General features: G+C 37.4%; 1 protein-coding gene across 2 annotated transcripts in view; it reads right to left on the reverse strand.

Annotated features, from left to right (window-relative positions):
- The window catches only part of Taf6 (TBP-associated factor 6), an 87576-nt gene that overhangs the window by 43920 nt on the left and 24525 nt on the right, over positions 1-19131 (reverse strand). For both annotated transcript variants that reach the window (XM_081769394.1, XM_081769393.1), the window contains exons 3-6: positions 18928-19081; positions 11779-11932; positions 6124-6259; positions 713-892 (exon numbers count right to left, since the gene is read on the reverse strand). In XM_081769394.1, the coding sequence (XP_081625520.1) occupies positions 713-892; positions 6124-6259; positions 11779-11932; positions 18928-19081 (624 nt within the window). The remainder of the gene's footprint in view (positions 1-712; positions 893-6123; positions 6260-11778; positions 11933-18927; positions 19082-19131) is intronic.

The raw sequence follows: 19131 nt of genomic DNA on the forward strand, positions 1-19131 counted from the left end.
ATATAAAAAGGTCTAGGAACGATTAAGAGGCTACGCAGGCTTGGACTAAGACATAAGATACTATTGCAGTTAGTAACCACTAGAGAAAAATTGTGACTTCGCATCTCTGTGTAAACACCAGATGATTACTCATTTCAACTCCTAGTTCAAAAAGAACCTCTGAGTTCATTATGGTTATCAAAGAGGTTATTACTGCAGCAACAGAAGACCTTTTCCCCATTGTCAGTAAACTGCATTTTTTTCATTATTAATGTGTGACATATACAGTTACTAATGAAATTCAAAGTTTATAGTTTGGACTGTCGTGTTAATGAGTAATCTTTCACTCATTCTTTGGATATTGTACGTATCATTATTATTGTTATTATTATTATTATTATTTCATTCTTAACGAGATAAATAATATTCTGTAACTGTTGTGAGGAGAAAAAAATACTGCTTTTCATTACATTATTAAAGACGATTCCTTGTTATGTTCTGTCTAAACTTTGGTAAAAGTAGGAATACCAGTACCTTTTAAAATGCTTATTTGTACAATATAAATTAATCATAACAAACTAGTTATTTTGACAGTATACATTCAAGCAAATAATAATAATAATAGTAAATCGATAATTAAAAATCTTAAATATGCACTATTGGTATTATATTCAACCTAGCCAAGTCAAGGCAACAAGTTTAATAAATGGACAGATAAGCCTGTAGAACTTACATATTTCTCCAAATATAATGATTGGTTGTCTAGAAGAGCTTTGACCATTCTCATCAGGTAAATCAGAAGAGCTAAATTATTTTGTACAACATTCACTTTTACACCTTCTGCAATAAAGGTACACATCCTCGGTAACATTTCGTGAAGACCAGGATCGGAAGCCAAACTCTGCAACGCTTCCTGGAATTAAAATAATAATAATAATAAATTAACAAAATAAGGAAACCGGATTACTAAATATGAACATCTTACATCTACATTTTTTTTTCCCTGAGCTTTCCACAGCTTTATAGCTAGAAAGCTCAACGTTCAAATCTTCATGTGAAATACATAAGCCTTGGACATAAAATACCTAAGTGGCGTCTCGGATGCTTTTTTAATAGTAAAAGTTCATGACTTAGTCATAGATAAGGACATAAAGCACAGTTCATTTTTTCTACTTCCTTAGTTTTGCTGTGTGTAAGTGGTCTGAGGCAATCTTTTTTTTTTTTTTTTTTTCTATAATAGGAAGCTGGTCCAAAAAGTAAAGTTACAACAGCTAGTATTCATTCAAAAAATGTGTATCTGACAAAATGTATACTACAATTTATTTAGTGATACAAGAGTTACTTTTCAACGTAACTGCCACTTCTTAAGTCGGGGTATTCCAATCATAGAATTCTAGTCTATGCTGTTAGAATTACATTTTAACTTTGGGTTCTTGATTTCCTCATCGTCATTCTTGACTACTTAATTACATTCTGTCGACTCATGTTTCCATAGACGGGAACAAGTGCTCGGTGAATATCTCTTGACGCTTACCTTGTACTTGGCGAAAACGTACGAAGGAGCTCACTTATATTTGAAGGCGGAATTCTGAACCGGTGTGCCATTGTGAACACGTACTACTTGCACGGCTCCACGCAGCAATCAGGAAGAGCCGTTAAAAGGAAGCGGAAAGCTGACATTGAAAGCAGTATAGCCAACTTACGTACGAAAATATTACTTGTCCGCCTACAGGGGTTGTAACCTTACTTTACAAATATGCCTCGTATTTGTCACTTATTTGTTTTTCTTTCTCGAGAAAATAGAATTTTTTTATGTCCCGCGGGCCCATGTTAGAATGATTCAATTCTTGAAAATTAAACTTATAAAAAGAAAGAATAAAATAAGGAAAAAAAAGTAATGTATATACAATTTGACGCGTAACAGAAACCTACTTTTGGATCCGCGACAAATTAAATTATTTTAACATTTACTTCTGATCCATTTTCATAATTTAAACTGTCATCGATCTGACAGTTAAACAAGGGAGCATGGGTTCACACATCTCCAACATTAGTTGCAGTGATTGCAACTCCGATTCACCAGGAGCCATCACAAATTATAACAATGCCAAAACCATAAAAGAGTCGAGTGCTTAACTGTCTGAGAGTTCTATTAATCTAATCACTTACGTATTAATATGCAAGTCTTTCGTCTTTTCACAAAGACAATCATACTAAAAATCATCAATCAAACAAAGACAATCATCAGGGTGTGTAGTAAGTTATTTGTGTTTTATGCTACTGTGTAAAAAGAGTAATGACTTGAACTTCATTTTGCAAAGTAAAGTCCATTGTGTTGAGCTACGATTCCATCATTTGGAAGATTTGAGACAAGAAAACTGGTCTACTTCATTGTCCGTATTACCTGTTTCAAACTGTTGTCCTTGTAAGAAATTTGCGAGGGAGCGAAACAAATAACAATTACAAAGGGGTAAGGTTTAGTCTGATTGCGGGCAGTTGTATCAATTAGAATTCCAGGCATTCCTGGGTAACGACAGTGATCCGTGGTGTTATCGGCCTGAAGCAAATGTTATTCTTGTTCATCAGAGCCATAAATTTCTATGGTATAACGCCATCCACTCACTATAATTGTCCGGCATAACTTCCCATATACAGTATGTCTCTGCAACAAGCTTCCAGAACAGTGACTCATCAATATTCCACCACATGCACATGGCTTTTGTTACAAACCTCCCCCTTTGAACAGTTGGCAGTGAATCTTGGCCTGGTCATAAGACGCCAAATCCTTCTCACAAGGATTCTGAAGTAGTTGTTGACATAAAGTAGTCTTTTATCCAGTTATGGTATAAACCTATCCAAGGGTCGAGATTGTCTACAGACAGTTTGAGATTATTACATCCGTGTTGCTAATTGATGTGTAAGTGTGCGCGGATCGATCCTCACAGATTGCTGTACAAGGTTCCTACTCACTGCGATCTATGGTTAGGCACCGAGGATAAGGAAGACGGTGATTACAATAACGAATGAACTGGTAAAACGAAGAAAATGGACGGAAACAGGAAAAACCATGAGAAAACCCAACGACACGTGTTCGTCCACCACAAAGTCCATTTGGCACCAGCTACGATCTAACCAGAGGTGAGCGCTCTACAACTAAGCCACCGCGGCTCGTTGAAGTTTGTCTGTAAAGCTCGTGTAGCTTGACCTGAATAGAGTAAACCATAATTGCACTGTCAGACTAGTCACAGCCCTCCTCCCGCCACACAGATTTCGTACCTTTCGCTCCTTTCTTTCAAAATAAATACACCAATAACCACTTGATCGAGCTCCATGTTTCATCGCCTAAGTTTGACTGTAACACGAGGAGATGTCTAAGTGATTATTAATATGCGTCTACACCATACCAACCCAGTTACGCTCGGTGCTTCCATAACAGAAACAATATGATACATTCGGATGAATCCAATAGTGAATGAATTAATAACGCAACCTCGGAAATTCATTCTTTTTCCTATTTCTGTATCATTGTGATTTATTTAACATTCCACGTTGTTCTACACTAATCTTTATACATGCAAGCTGGAGAATGAAGGAATACACCGCACGTAGTACAGGACTTATTTCTGGTACAACGGATCTCTAGTTTGATCCCAGATCACGTAAGTTTCTGGTGGACAACATAGTGTCCGGGAAATTCATCGACTTCCTCTACCTCCTTCCGTTTTCATTAAATCAATTCTTTCAAAGCAATGAATTTCATCATTGATCCGCTGTCTTCACAGGATCTCTAATAACAAAACCAATTATTTTATCAATCTCTATTTAGAACCTTTAGAAATTAGAAATTGATTTTTTTTTAATGGAAAACTATCAAAAGGCTAATTAAGATGAAAAATTAAGCTTTTTTTTTTTTTTTTTTTAAGGAACAGAGAGAGAGATTTGCTTTGTCCATTAATACATGTAAAAATTAATCCTTCATACTTCATCCGCCAAGTGAACTTTGTGGTGGACAAACACCGTGTGTGTGGGTTTTCTCGGAGTTGTCCCGTTTCCTCGCACTTTCTTCATTCCACTATTTCATTCATCTCTTGTCATCACCGTCTCCTTTAGCCTAACCGGCATAAACGTGGGACGGTAAACTTTTTTTTTTTTACAATTTCAATATGGTTATAAAACTTCACATATACATAAATCTTAAGCACAACTAAACACATTTTTTTCTTTTTTTAATGCCACAATCTCTCGGTCAACACTTTCAATGACTTAATTTTTTTCAACCATTACTGGCCTTTTCCTTCCAAGATCTTTAGGTCAATGCTGTGTCATTTTGTTCATTCTGCTCCTCAATTTGTAGAGCTTTTTTTATTATTATTATTATTTTTTTATTTTTTTTTTATGGTTCTTTTCGTATAGATAATGAGTTCCTAGCTGCTTGTATCATAGCTTTTGATACGTTTAGCTTTAAAAGATTACGTGTTAATATAACAATCGCATAAACTGACCTTTGAGCAATTAAAGGATATTGTAACATATTCTCTACAAACATTATTTATTTACTGAAATTCCTCGTTCAACCAGTCTCTCCATAAAGCAATATTAATGATGGGATGGAAAAATTTGATCAAATCTTTATTCAATACATTATCTTTCTTCAAGGTGCTCATTAAGAAATCATCAAGTCTCACTTTACTATGATCAAACAATTGCAAGGATTCTTTTACTGATGGTGTTTCACAAACTCCTCATGACTGTGTCTTGTTCTACACGAAGTACGAGCAGTGCTCCAAAATTCAAACTCACGATTTCAACCGCTCAATTTTCTTCATAAATTAAGGAAAATAAATTTAGCAGTTGATCACTGTGAAAAAAATATTCTGGACCATAGGTTTAATTTCTTGACTTTCTTGACCTACCTGATAATTTATTGATTTTTTCTCGGCTTTTCCAATTCTCTTGATCAATAGACACTCTACTTTAGATTAAAGGACATTGCTGTGGTACACTAAACTGAAGATTTCATTTTATCACGATATAAGGAAGCAATTTCTTTCCTCGTGCTCTGAGGAAATTATTTTTATTAAATACTTTCTTAATTTTAGGATTTATTATATTATATATAGTAATGAAAGAAGGAAACAACCGATTTGTTATTTTACACACTAAATCCTCTATATGTGCGAATTCTAACACAAAGAGCGAAAAAGTGAAGCTGTTCTGGGAAGCGGACTGGGTGGCGTAGTGATTAACGCATCGGCACAGTATGCTGGAGGTCCCGGGTTCGAGTCTCTGTCAAGTCAGTCACTTTTTCACTCTTTGTGTTTTTATTGTCTTAGAACAAAAACCTTCTTCACCCTGACCATTATAAACTTTCATTAGCAACTGAATTAGAAATCATACACAACGAAATCTAGTGTATACAGATCTTCCTCCCAGGAAATACAGAACAAATACTGACTTGTTTATACTACTTTTTTCAACGAAACAGGATTGTTGGGATACAAAAGAGACGTTTTAGTTATATCATATACGATTAGAACATTAGCTGAACTAGGTATTGTTTACTGAGCAACTTGATTTTATAAACAGAGTTTGTTATCTTAACTTACATCTCATTTACAGCCTCACGATACTATATAGCCGAAAATCTAAAGATATCCAAACTGAATCCACGTTTGTGCACACCAAAGGTAAGGATGTACACTCATGTCCAAAATGATTGTCGCATATCTATAACTGTCTTTTTGTAAGAATATAATTTGATAATGATGTTGCAGGACACTTTTAATACTGATACTTTGTGTATAATTTGGAAATGTATATTTGTGGTAAATTTCATAGGGAAAAAATTAAATACGAAAATTGGATTGAGTAAAACAAAACCTTGGTAAATGGAGAAGAAAGTTTTATTTTCGTTTTATTGTTCTTATTTACTGCTCTTTTGACATGAAATTTGCCACATACATGTCTTTGCCGATTATACACATACTAACATTATAAGAAATACCGGGCGAATTCATTATCAAATTATATTCCTAGAACAACATATTTATAGACATGCGACAATAATTTTGGACATGAGTGTACATACCACAGCATTGAACTGCTTTTTATAGGAAGATAAATATTAAAGAAACCGATACTTACAGCTCTACGCGCTTCATCTGAACCTACACAAGCTTCTGTAATCTCCTTATAATACAGTTGTTGTTCCACAGATAACTCGTGTGTTGCGAGCTGCTTTACATGAACAGTTTCAACATTTCGCAATTTCTGTACTTTTCTGCAAAACAAAACAACAAATTATACATTGAAACAAATAAAAGTGAGTGTACGAGTATGTAAGAGATGTTTATGGTTTACCTGTGTCTTACATATTGCTTTTATGTCGATACTACATGCTATTCTCTGGGCTAATCCGTTTTCCAGATCAATTCGACCGCCGTTAGGTACGTAAAATATACAAATAACAGGCAACTATACACAGTATATATAAGTAACTTATAAAGCCATAATATTTATCCCAATAATAAGTTTTCGAGAACCACCCCCTCACTCTTCCTCTGAAACTCAAATGTAAAAAAGCAGTGTAATCGCAGAAGTCACAAAATTATTCACCTATAATTAACAAATGTTAAATTTGGATTAAGGCAATCATGACAAGAATTGGGGCTGTCGAAAATTAAAATTCATCGAGTTTGTACTTGCTTATTAATTGACATTATGTATGAATCCAGGGGCGTGATAGTGGAAGCCGTTCGTCATAATGGTTATAGGATTATAAAGTATGTTTTATTCTGTGAAGTGACGGTTTAATAGTGGATAAACTAAGTTGATTTCAGTTATTTAGTTTTGGAACGACTACAATAGAGTAGGAATATAAGTTGAAACACAGACTCATAAATATGTGAGTTTAGTGTATTAATCGTTTCTCGTACTTGAAGCGACTGAGGATGAAGGCAGCAGCGATTTTCGAAAATATTTTTGCAGGAATAAACACATTGGTACTGTAAGGTTAGTCATAGCATTTAGTCAAGAAAAACGCACCATACAATTACTATATTTCATTGCAAAAAATAGTAGGCCAACTAAGAAACCATACTATCACTAATGTGTATCGAAAATATCACAAAAAGTTCATAAACATAGTCACAATAAAGAGTACATTAGCCGTCAAACATTACTTCACAGAATATAAGTCGTGTATATTTCACCACTTTGACCAAATTACACTACTATCACGTCGTTGGGTACTTGTTTAATAAGAAAAAAATACATTCAAAATAGATGCAAATTGAATTTTTGAATAAAATCTTTCGTAACTCCGTCTTACTTTTTGTTCAGATTATTTTCTTTAATTTCAACTTAGATTTCTTCTTTCTTATACAGTAAGACTTAAACACATTCCTTTCAATATGAGATGTGGTTTTCCTGACGATTTTCACCTCCTTAATACTATGATTAGACATCCCTGTTTGGTTAGAAAAATTTGAATATGCAGAATTCTGATCTTAGTCCCTCTGTTCCTTGATCCTGATGTCAATATTCCTTTTGAGTAACATTATTTACATTTTGGGTTAATTATGGCCAAATAACTTTGTGAGTTCTGCGATTACATTGTTCTTTGTGTATTGAACGAACGAGGAAATGAGCAGGAGCGGCTCTTAAAAACTTATTGGTGGTATAAATACATTGATTCTGTACGTTTAGTTACGTTGATTAATTAAGTTAAAACATAATAGACGGTTTCTTTATTTCATTATATGCAATATACAAGGGTCGTTCAAGGTTCACGGGATTTTTGTACATAAATAATAATGAGTAGCCGGATCATGATGAAACTTGCGGGTGACATAATGTATTCCTTCTCGAGTAACTAGCGTCCGGCATGACGTATTTAGCGCATGCGCAGCAGTTGCAGCGAACATGGCTGCAAGTAGTGTGTCTGTGGAGTAGCGGTGTGCAATAAAATTTCTTGTGAAGGAGAAAGTTAAACCAGCTAAGATTTTCAGAAGATTGCAAGCACAGTATGGTGAACAAATGATGTCACGGACAAGAGTGTACGAATTGTGTGAACAGTTTCGTGAAGAACGGGAAAACGGAAGATCATGGCAAGTGTCTTCTGGGACATGAAGGGTGTTATCCATGTGGATTTTCTGGACAAAGGGAGCACAATAAATGCCCAGTATTACTCCACATTGCTGAGTAGTGCTGTACGAAAGTACATTCGCAAGAAAAGACCTGGGATGATGTCTGGAAATGTCATTCTTCTCCATGACAATGCCTGCCCTCACACGGCCAATGTGACAACTGGACGAAATGCGCTGGGAAGTTCTGCCCCATCTCCCCTATAGTCCTGATTAGCTCCCAGTGATTATCATTTGTTTGCACATTTGGAAGGGAAGAAATTCAAGACAGATGAAGCACTGCGGAACTATGTCCTCCAGTGGCTACAACAACAACCAAGTTCTCTCTACGCCAAAGGAATCAGAGAGCTGCCACAATAGTGGCAACGGTGACTCGACGCGCACGTAGAATACTTTGAAAAGCTCACATAGTTTGGTGCTTCTTGTGCTATCTATTTCCTCTGAAGAAATAAAAGTCCCGGTCAACCTTGAACGACCCTTGTATTTATGCAATAATTTGTGATTAACAAAGTGCTCCATGATTAGGATTTGAAATTACTGATTTCATTGCTTCATTTCACATATTCATTCATTAGTTAAAAGGATCATTCATAGATTTCATAGGCCTCAGACAAATTTTCTGTGAAGGGTCTCCAAACTTCTGTGAGGGCTCCTCAACGGTCGTCAGCAGTTACAAATTCCGGTTTTATGAAAATAGCCTATTTAAAAGTGCTAAATTCCAGTATTATCAATGGACTAAACTTTATTCTTATCACTAAAAGGTGTTTAGAAAGTCGCTAAATCAACGTTTTTAAATCTAAATTTATTCAATTTAACAAACAAACAAACAAACAAAAAAAAACGATTATTTTGCTGCTGTCGAGAATTTAAACTTGAAAATCTAACAACTGAATGAAGAAAAGTTTTTAAAATAATATTTTTACGGCCTCTCAAAAGCTTTGGGATCCCGACATTTGTCGGGGGAGCAGCCTCTTAAGGACGGCCCTGGTTAATACTATTTTTCAACTGATCCTAAATGCTAAAAGAACAGACCTGCAAGTTTCTCGATGCCATATGCGATAAGTCTCTTTTTTGAATATTTATGCTAAGATTTAATGCTAAAACTAATTTTAAGAACTGAACCTGACTTGACTACTAGTGAAGAGCAAATATTCACATAATGATTAGCATTAAAAAAAAAAAAAAAAAAAAATTACTAACGGAAAAATAGTGCATCCAAGCAAGAAAGGATATTTAGGTATGAATGATTTGTCCCTGTCACACTATATCCCAACAGCCAGAATTTTTTTCCATAAAAAGCCAGCTAGCGGGAAAAAAAACTAAATTTGTGAAGAAATAAGATCAAACATTATATATTCTAAATTCTCAAAGAATTATTTAGAGATCATAAAATGTAACACCGAAGGCGAAGACATAAAAGAAAGTCACAAACGAAAAAGCAAACACAAAAGTCAATAACATATAGCAGTGTCAGGCTTAATACTATATATAGATATAACAGAGAACGTAAACAAGATCACTTACACAAATAAAACAATTATGAGTCGATTAGTACAAGTAACTTCAGCCCTCAAAATATGAAGTTATGCGGATGTCTAGAATATTTTCTAATACCTCAATATTTGGATCTACGAGAATACGCAGTGGAAGGATATACTGTTCACAACAGAACTGACTGTACAAAATAGGAATGTATTGGATGAAAGTGGCTTGATACACAAGCATCTAGTATGTCAATTAACGCAATATATTGTTTCACAGAATGAAGCTTATTCCCTCCTCTTCATTCCAATCCGCTTGCCAGCAAAAACGTATCTGAAGGAGAAGTATTGGAAATTGGTTTTGGGTGCTCCAAAGCAACATCTACCAACGCGGCATGCTTAACTGAAGTATCAGCACGCTTACCTCCTCGAATTTTACCCTTACTGGTGCTCTGGTGGCTAGCGCGTGAGTCTTTGGTTCACATGATCCCGGGTTCGATTCTCGGTGAAAATTATTGAACTTTAAACGCATTGCGGTGGTTAGGATTCTACCTCTGTGCTAAACTCTAGTTTCTGGTTATTTTATTCAATTTGCATTTATGCATACTTTCAATCGGCTAGAGCAAGTTGGGATCTTAATTTCAATGAACATTTATTTTTGCTTTGCCCAGTTATCTTCGCTTTGCTATGGGAAAATAAACGTTTAAATTTACCACAGATGTTCTTTACTTCTTCACCAAAAAACATGTATGATTCAGCCAACTGAAGTCTCTTTTGTGTTATTCCTTTCTTCTGCATGGCTATGACGTCATACTGAGCTTGTACAAGAGGCCAAACCCAGCAGTCACGCAGTGATCACTAATGTGATTCAAGTATTTGGCGGGAAGGAACTCTACAACGAGCACGTACGCCTTGCATAGCTCTTTAAGATTTTTTTTTAAAACTTTTCTTTTACTTTATGTAATCAGTACTACAGGATAATGTATCACTGAGGTAACCTTAGATGTAGTAAATGAAATGAAATCTTTCTATTTTATGTCTCACGGTTATGCCGTGTAGGCTAAAGAAGACGGCGATTATGAGAATGAACGAAATGGTGGAATGAAGAAAGTGAAAGGAAACGGGAGAACACAGAGAAAACCCATGCACATCGTTAAAATTAAGTTGATTTTAGTTTAGCGTCCCTTTCAGCAGCGAGGCTATATGAGACGTGGGCTTACTGATTAACGTGGAATCCGAATTACAAGAGCTCCCGCCGGAATCGAACCCGGGTCTCCCACGCCAAAGGCAGGTACGCTAACAGTTTAGCCATGAGGGAGCTCCCCACGCATATCGTGTTTGCCCACGACAAAGTCCACTTGGTGCGAGCTGGGATTGAACCAGGGACCACACACACCAGCAGTAAACGAACTACCACTGAGCTACCGCATTCCCTAGATGTAGTAGCAAAACATATCAGAAAATACATATGTTATACTAATGTGTATTTTATTTCCGATTGTGTTGCTGTAACAATTTTTGTGCATCCCTCTAGAATTGATGCTCTCGATTCGTGCATGTGAACAACACTTCTATATATGTGTATAGTGTTGAAAATCCATCTCATTCATAATTATTACATAAAAGTGTCGCTCCTTTATCCGGAAACTTCCCTGCGGCACATCCGTATCCAAGAGCAAAAGTAAACACCATTACACCTTAACTGTAGATCCACGTCTTATATAGCCTCGGTGCCTCAAAAGGGACGCTAAACATCAACGAACAAACCACGACCTTGAATGTTGACATGGACAGGCATTCAAACCTCCAGACGAAACAGGTACTGCTGGAAACGGTGGAATCTCTCCAGAACGTATTGGGCGAGAACGTGCCTTGTAAAGAATTTTGAATGCTTTAAAACACTGCCAATTAGTGCAGACAAGCACACGATACAATGGAAGCACAACCTAAGGGCAAGCTTAACTAATGTTAACTTGGCTGTTACGTTATTACAGGTAAAACAGAAAAAATCTAAGTTGTCTTTGTCATCCATAAAGGTGAAGACAATAGAACAGTCTCCCTAGAACATTAAATTCGGGCTTGTTCTCTCTCCTGCTCCCCCACCTTCTTAAAAAAAGAAAAAGTCGGCTTTTCTGCATCTCTACAAACAGTATACTTAATAATTTTAAACTTACCCAGTCACAGGCTTTCCTGCTCCTTCACCTTTCTCCTTTGCCTTAGCTAACTTGGCAGCTGGATCAATGCTATCTATCTTCTGTTGTTCTTTGGAGATTGGCGGTGGATTTTCTGGTATGGTGGGCTGAACACCCTCAATACATAACCAATGTGCTGAACATAAGAAAAATAAATTTAGGAAATATAAAGAAGAAAAAAATGGGAAGCATGAAGACATTAAAATAAAATACATGAGGGCAGCTAATAGAAATACTTAGGGAAATACTTACGAAGTATTGAGGTGGTACGCGGGAATCTGCATGTGTTATATATCGTTGGAAAGATCATACCGAGTACACCTCATATGTGAAATATCTCGCTTGAATGCGACCTGTAGGGGGCGTGGCGATCATTTGAAGATCAGAAAAAGGCACGCTCCTAAATACCAGAAAACGTGGACAAAACAGGAAGCTATGATGTAATTGTTTTCAGACGTGGTATATATAGGTTTAAAAGGTAGCTGAATACGAATCTGACGTCAAATGTTTACAAATCAAAATGACAGATCCAACATGGTAGACACAATTACAAAAAAACAAGCTATGGATCTGCAATTAGGTATATAGAGATATTCGACTTCGCTATGTATGAATCGGATACCAGAAGTGTAAAATTCAAAATGACGGATCTAATATGGCGGACAAAATGCAAAACACTGCTATGGAACTAAAAGCAGGTAGGTACAAGGTTTCCGTAGTCGCTGAGTGCGAATTCAATGTTAAAAGTGCAAAATGCAATATGACGGATCCAACGTGGCGGATGAAAAATGGAAAAAAATGCACAGAACGGACATATGTTATTCTTAGACATGTAGTAGAAAAATACCTATAGTACATAAGGGGGGCAAATAGGGGCAGATGATGTTTTATAATAAACAGGGAGCGTGTTTTGCTATACAATCATGCCGAAATTGAGGCACAGAATGCAGGGCAGGTTTTGTAGCGCATATGTAAGTTTTATGATACGAACAGATTGCAATCATAGACAATAATTATTTTACTAACAACTCACTGCCCCGCCCCCAAAGAGACACGCGGGGATTGGCATGTGTTATATATCGCTGAAAAGTCGTATCGACTTCACTTTACGTCTGTAATATCTCGCTTGAATGGCGCCTGTAGGTACGATTAGGGTGTTCGGAATACCCTTCAGTCGAGTAGGAGTCCAGAAGTTTTCCCGCAGAAAATTGTTAATATAAAGACTCGGTTCTTGAGCATTTTCGTGTATAATTCTCTATAGTACAACATACGGGAATATTTTAATTTTTTTCAGGAAGTTGTTGGCAGGGGAAAAAAATCTCTCCATGTCTAACCCTGTAACTACAGATAAGCTCTCCAATGGTTTTCAGTCATTATGTAAATAGACATGCAATCTTTTACGCAACATATCCTCACTGCATTTCAACATTTAGATAACCGGTATGTCGAGTCAAAATCTAATAAAGCATACCACCTCTACTTTTTTTCCACTTCGAACACTGATTAACACGGTAATGTTAATTTTAGACTGTTTTCGGCATCTTTGTTGCGAAGTAAGGACAAGATTTAAAGAGTATAGAGCGTAGTGGAAATTATGATTTTCAATTTAGTACTATTTCACTTTTCAGTATATTCCTCAACATCTTTAAACTTGTCTTATTTCGCGAACAAAACTGTCGAACAGAGAGAAAAATTGAAGAAATAATTTACACAACTAAAGCATAAAGTAAGATTCGTTTCATTGATGTTTAACCTATTTCCAGTAATATATATATATATCAAACTATGGATGTCCTGATATTGTTGCAGTTGTATAGTCAAGCTTGCTTTGTTTTTAACAAAATAAATATCAGCAAGACCGGACAGTACAAATGTGAGACCAACATTCACTAAGGATTCGTGAATATTATCTTCATTTATTAACAGTATCAGGCCAAATATTTAGAATGAATGTTCTGCAAACTTCTTACTCATTTTTAGCATAACAGCAATGGGTGATTCTTTAATCTCTAACCTAATGATGATGCTGCTACCTATTTTTAATTACTCATATAGATACAAGGGTCGTTCAAGGTTGACCGGGACTTTTCTTTCTTCAGAGGAAACAGATAGTAGAAGAAGCACCAAACTATATCAGCTTTTCAAAGTATTCTCCGTGCGCGTCGAGGCATCGATGTGGCAGCTCCCTGATTCCTTTGGCGTAGAAAGAACTTGGTTGTTGTCGTAATCACTGGAGGACTTCGTTCCGCAGTGCTTCATCTGTCGTGAATTTCTTCCCTCCCAGATGGTCTTTAAAGGGTACAAACAAATGATAATCACTGGTGACTAGATCTGGACTGTAGGGGGGATGACTTCCCAGCGCATTTCGGCCAGTTGTTGTCATATTGGCCGTGTGAGGGTGGGCATTGTCATGGAGAAGAATGACATTTCCAGACAACATCCCAGGTCTCTTTTTGCGAATGGACTTTCGTACAGCACCACTCAACAATGTGGAGTAATACTGGGTATTAATTGTGCTCCCTTTGTCCAGAAAATCCACATAGATAACACTCTTCATGTCCCAGAAGACACTTGCCATGATGTTTCCAGCGGACGGCTGCGTTTTGCTTTTTCTTGGGCGGCGGGGAACCTTTATGCCGCCACTCCATGCTGCTTCTTTTGGTCTCTGGGGTTGAATTGTGCAATCATGTTTCATCACGCGTAATGATGGATTGCAACAATTCATCACCTTCGGCTCGAAACCGATTCAGAAGCTGTTCACAAACCGTTATGCGTGTCCACTTCTGATCAAATGTCAGCTGGCGGGGAACCCACCTTGCACAGATTTTGAGGAAACGTAAGTGATCGTGAATGATTGTCTCAACACTCCCGACACTGATATTCATCTCGGCAGCAATATCCCGCACTGTTACTCGCCGGTTCTCAAGAAGCATTTGCTCAACAGGTGCGATATTCATTAGTGTGACTGCAGTCGGGTAAATGTGTCCATGCGCTTCATTTGTCACCAGCTCCAGTCCTTCGCGAAACTGTTCACACCATTCGTACATTCTTGTCCGTGACATCGTTTGTTCACCATATTGTGCTTGCAATCTTTTGAAAATCTCAGCTGGTTTAACCTTCTCCTTCACAAGAAATTTTATTACACACCGCTGTTCCACAGACACACTGCTTGCCACCATGTTTGCTGCAACTGCTGCACATGCGCCAAATTCGTCATGCCGGACGCTAGTTACTCGAGAAGGAATACATTATGTCACCCGCAAGTTTCATCATGATCCGGCTATTCATCGATTATTTACGTACGAAAATCCCGGTCAACCTTGAACAACGAAATTTCAGAAGGGGTTTGGACTCCAGAAGCCATTCTCTGGTATGTTTCTGCTATGGAAAAAAAAAAAAAAAGTTGACTTCTTCTAAGATTGAAAAAAATAAAGAAAAGAAAGAAAAGAGAAAAATCCAGACAAATTCTTTTCCATAATTGAAATAGCTAACTCTGTCTGCTACCTTCAACGATTACAGGACAGGGTTGTTTGTTTCAAAAAGGTGAGAAACAATAATAAGCAGAAATTATTATTACTCTGTTTCTTAACCTATGGCCCGCATACCGCAAGTGGTTCCCGAGAAATGCCCTTGTAGTCCCCTTAGATTTCACTTAGTTTAGAAAAAGACAGAAGAAACAAAAATCCCGAAATTACATATCACACATTATAGTTGAGGAAGGCACAGTGCCTCAGCCGTAGAGCGCTTATCTTTGGAACATGGGGTCTCTGATTCGATCCTAGCCCGTGCCAACCGAGCTTTATAAGTGGATTTTCTTGGACTTCTCCCGTTTTATCCCTTTTCATTATTCCACCAGTATCATCATCACCGTCTCCCTTAGTCTCGGTGCATAATGGAACGTTATTACTCAAATAAATACAAATTATGTAATTTAATGAGGTAAAAGATTATTGAACTTCTAATAGATTATATAAAATGACCAGCCAAAACATTATGACCATCCACTACTTCTCGAACGATATTATTGTGCTGATGTAAGAGGCACAGGGGACAGCAAAATTGCTCGCCAGACGATGACAGGAATCTCACTCGGTCAGTCAGTGAGTCAGTATGATGCTTGTGCGTAGAATGGGGAAAGACAGCCATGCATAGTGGTTTGATAGAGGCCAGATTGTGATGACCAGACGGCTGGAAACAAGAATCTCGGAAACAGCAAGACTTATCGGGTGTTCGCGGCCTAACGTGGTTGTGTCTTCCAAAGGTAGGAAAAGAACAGTGAAACCAGTTCCAAAACAGAAGACCTGGGGCAGCCACCGGCTCATTAAAGATGTCGGACATCATAGACTGTCGAGATGGTTTTGGATTCCACGTTAATCAGTAGGTCCATGCCTCATATAACCTTTCTGCTGAAAGGAACGCTAAACTCAAATTCAACTCAACTCAACGATGCTTTTCTACATCGAGATGTGGACCTGCAGAAATTCGAACCACCGTAGTGCGTTCAAATTTCGATTCTCTTCTACCGGGAATCGAGAAAGGAACCTCGTGCAAAAAAAGTGGGGACGCTAGCCACTAGACCAGCAGGGAGAGCTATTTCTATCTATAGCATTGATAAAATTGAATTTTAATTTTATGACATTTTATTTTTATTAATAATCAGTTTTGTGTAAAACATAAACTATTCATAATAATCGATTACTTTTCCCATGTGCATTTCTTAACATTTGTTTTGTTTTGTTAAGCCACTTTTTATAAATGTTCCACCCTTTAGTATTGCGCGTTCTCTTGAATTTGCGAAAACATGAATCGCGGGTTGACATATAATCCCTTATTTCAGAAGTAATTCACGGTGCTGGTTTTCGTTTGACTCGCACAGCGCGAACGGGTGCATGTTTGTCATATAAGCCAAGTAACATTTCATTAAATACAAAAATTTTATTACCCGAATTTGGAATTAATAATATGTCACCCCATGACCGAGTGGCTGCATCGTGCAATAAAGTTACGTGGTTCATATTTTTAAAGTCTCTATACGATATGATTTTAGGTTTATATTTCGGAGCACGTATTGAGTATGAAAGAAACACAAGATCGTGCTTAGATATTCCTGGTGCAGCTAACTGGCTGTGTTGCATTACTTTGCTGAGTTTTGATACTGCAATGTGACCAATCCAGTAATGTGAATTTTTAATGTCATGTGTAGAGTTAAGTGGTAAAACCGGCAGATTTAATGATCGAACATTGCTAATGCATCCTTTGTTTTCGCATCGTTTTTCTTACGAAAATTTGCATTGATAACACCTAAAACTATGATATCTTTATAGGCTAAAACGTGGATGGAAAGAGCTTCCTCAATCATTGATAGCATACGAGCACTAAGGGGTCTATACATAATGCAATTTGTATTTATTAATGTTCACCTCAAGCAGCAAATACTCAGGATTGTTGTAGCGCTAGCGCATGATTTATCTCCCCGGGATTGATTATGCTTTTAATTAAACTATACAGGGTGGACCATATAGCTTGAAGTGCCCTTATAACTTTTTAACCAATTTATAATACACGCTGAAGTTTTGAACGGTGTCAATGATGGCCGGGGAACATTGTATGATATATTGCAATATCACTAAATTAAGTGTTTCGAACCCAACATAAAGTTTTATTTTTTAAATGGCTATGTCTGATTATTGAACATTTCAGATCTACATATTAAGCAAAAACTTGTAATACCACGCTTATTATTCATTGTTAGAAACAAAGGTATTTTCCCAACAGACTCTACAGCAGTAACAACGCAAGCGAGACGGATGGGGCAACGCACATCCAAAGTACTTTACTGTTGACTACTATGCTCATAATATGACTATTTCGAATAAAGAACAAAGGATTGAAAATTCGACAGGTTTCAAAGAGTTTTCTTTAGAAAACTGCTTACATAATAAGTATCATATCCTATCACGCAAACGATTATCAATAAAGTAAAAATCATAATGTTGTTCATAACTATTTGATATCTCAAACCATTCTGGAGGTACAATAAACATTGATAAAGTGATTAAAATTATATACGAGGGGCGCCCAATAGGTTATCTATCTAGAAAGGAAGGGAGGGGCGAAGCATAATGACGCCTGACACGCACGCCAAGGCCACTGTGGAGAACCCCACTGCGCAATTTGAGGTCAGTCGGAGCAATGCAGTGGCCGTGAGAAGAATGTTTGTGTTACGCCGCAAACAATGCATTTGCAGAAATTGGAGCACTGCTAGGTCATCCAGTTTCTCACTCAAGGGAAGGGACCAAAGGAGATTCACGATCAACTGGTGAAAGTGTACCGAGATGCAGCACCGTCAGAATTTCAGGTCTAATACTGGTTAAAGCAATTAAGTGGGGACGGGAGTCCATTGAGGATAACCCTCGCTCCGGAAGACTCGCGGACGCAGTCACCACGGAAATATGCCGCAAAGTTGAGGACACAGTCCTGCACGATCGCCGTATGAAGGTCACCGAAATTGAGCAGCATGTAGCATATCTCAAGGATCCGTCCTGACGATTCTGCATGACGGCTTGAGCATGTCTAAGGTCTGTGCTCGTTGGGTCCCCAGAATGTTCACGCCGGCACAGAAGCAGTGCCGAATGCAGCTGTCCTACGACTTGTTGAACTTCTTTGAGAAGGACCAGGACAAATTCCTGGCTCAACTGGTGACAGGGGACGAAAAACTGGACCCAACAGACTGTTTCCCCAGTGTTTTGCAGGCCATGACAGACTATTTTTCCTCTGGGAATTTTTCGCTGCCGACAAAGTGGCGATGGTGCATAGACCGTCATGGGAACTACATCGAAAAACAGTGATGACAAGTTGAGCCCATTTGCATTCCTTCCTGTCTAGGTGAATAACTAATTGGATACCACTCGTAATTAAGAGAAGCAGAGAAATACAACAATCACTATATATAAATCAAAGGAAAATAAGAAGATAGAAGTGCTCCTCTTGCAGAGTATTGGGTGTATCCCAAAAATGTTTTCTCAAATGACGACGGTTTCGACACATTGAAACTTAAGAGCAAGGAGGTAAGCAAAAGCTTTAAGAAATTAAGTATGTTCTCTGTTAATTACATATTTGCAGATTACTCACCACGCAACGTTACATCTAGTGGTAGTTTAGGCATCTGTACATTTACAAGTTCCCCTAAGTCAACCTCTTTCTCTTCCATAAAATGGAGTTCTCGTCCTCCCCCAGATGCAAATCGGAAAGGGATGTGATCTGATGCATAGAACCCATAGAGAGGCTACAAAGAAAACAAAACAAAACAATTAATGTAATTATAAAGATAACACA

Source organism: Thermobia domestica, chromosome 8 (assembly GCF_964235325.1).
Source record: "Thermobia domestica chromosome 8, izTheDome1.hap1.1, whole genome shotgun sequence".
Classification (NCBI taxonomy): Eukaryota; Metazoa; Arthropoda; class Insecta; order Zygentoma; family Lepismatidae; genus Thermobia; species Thermobia domestica.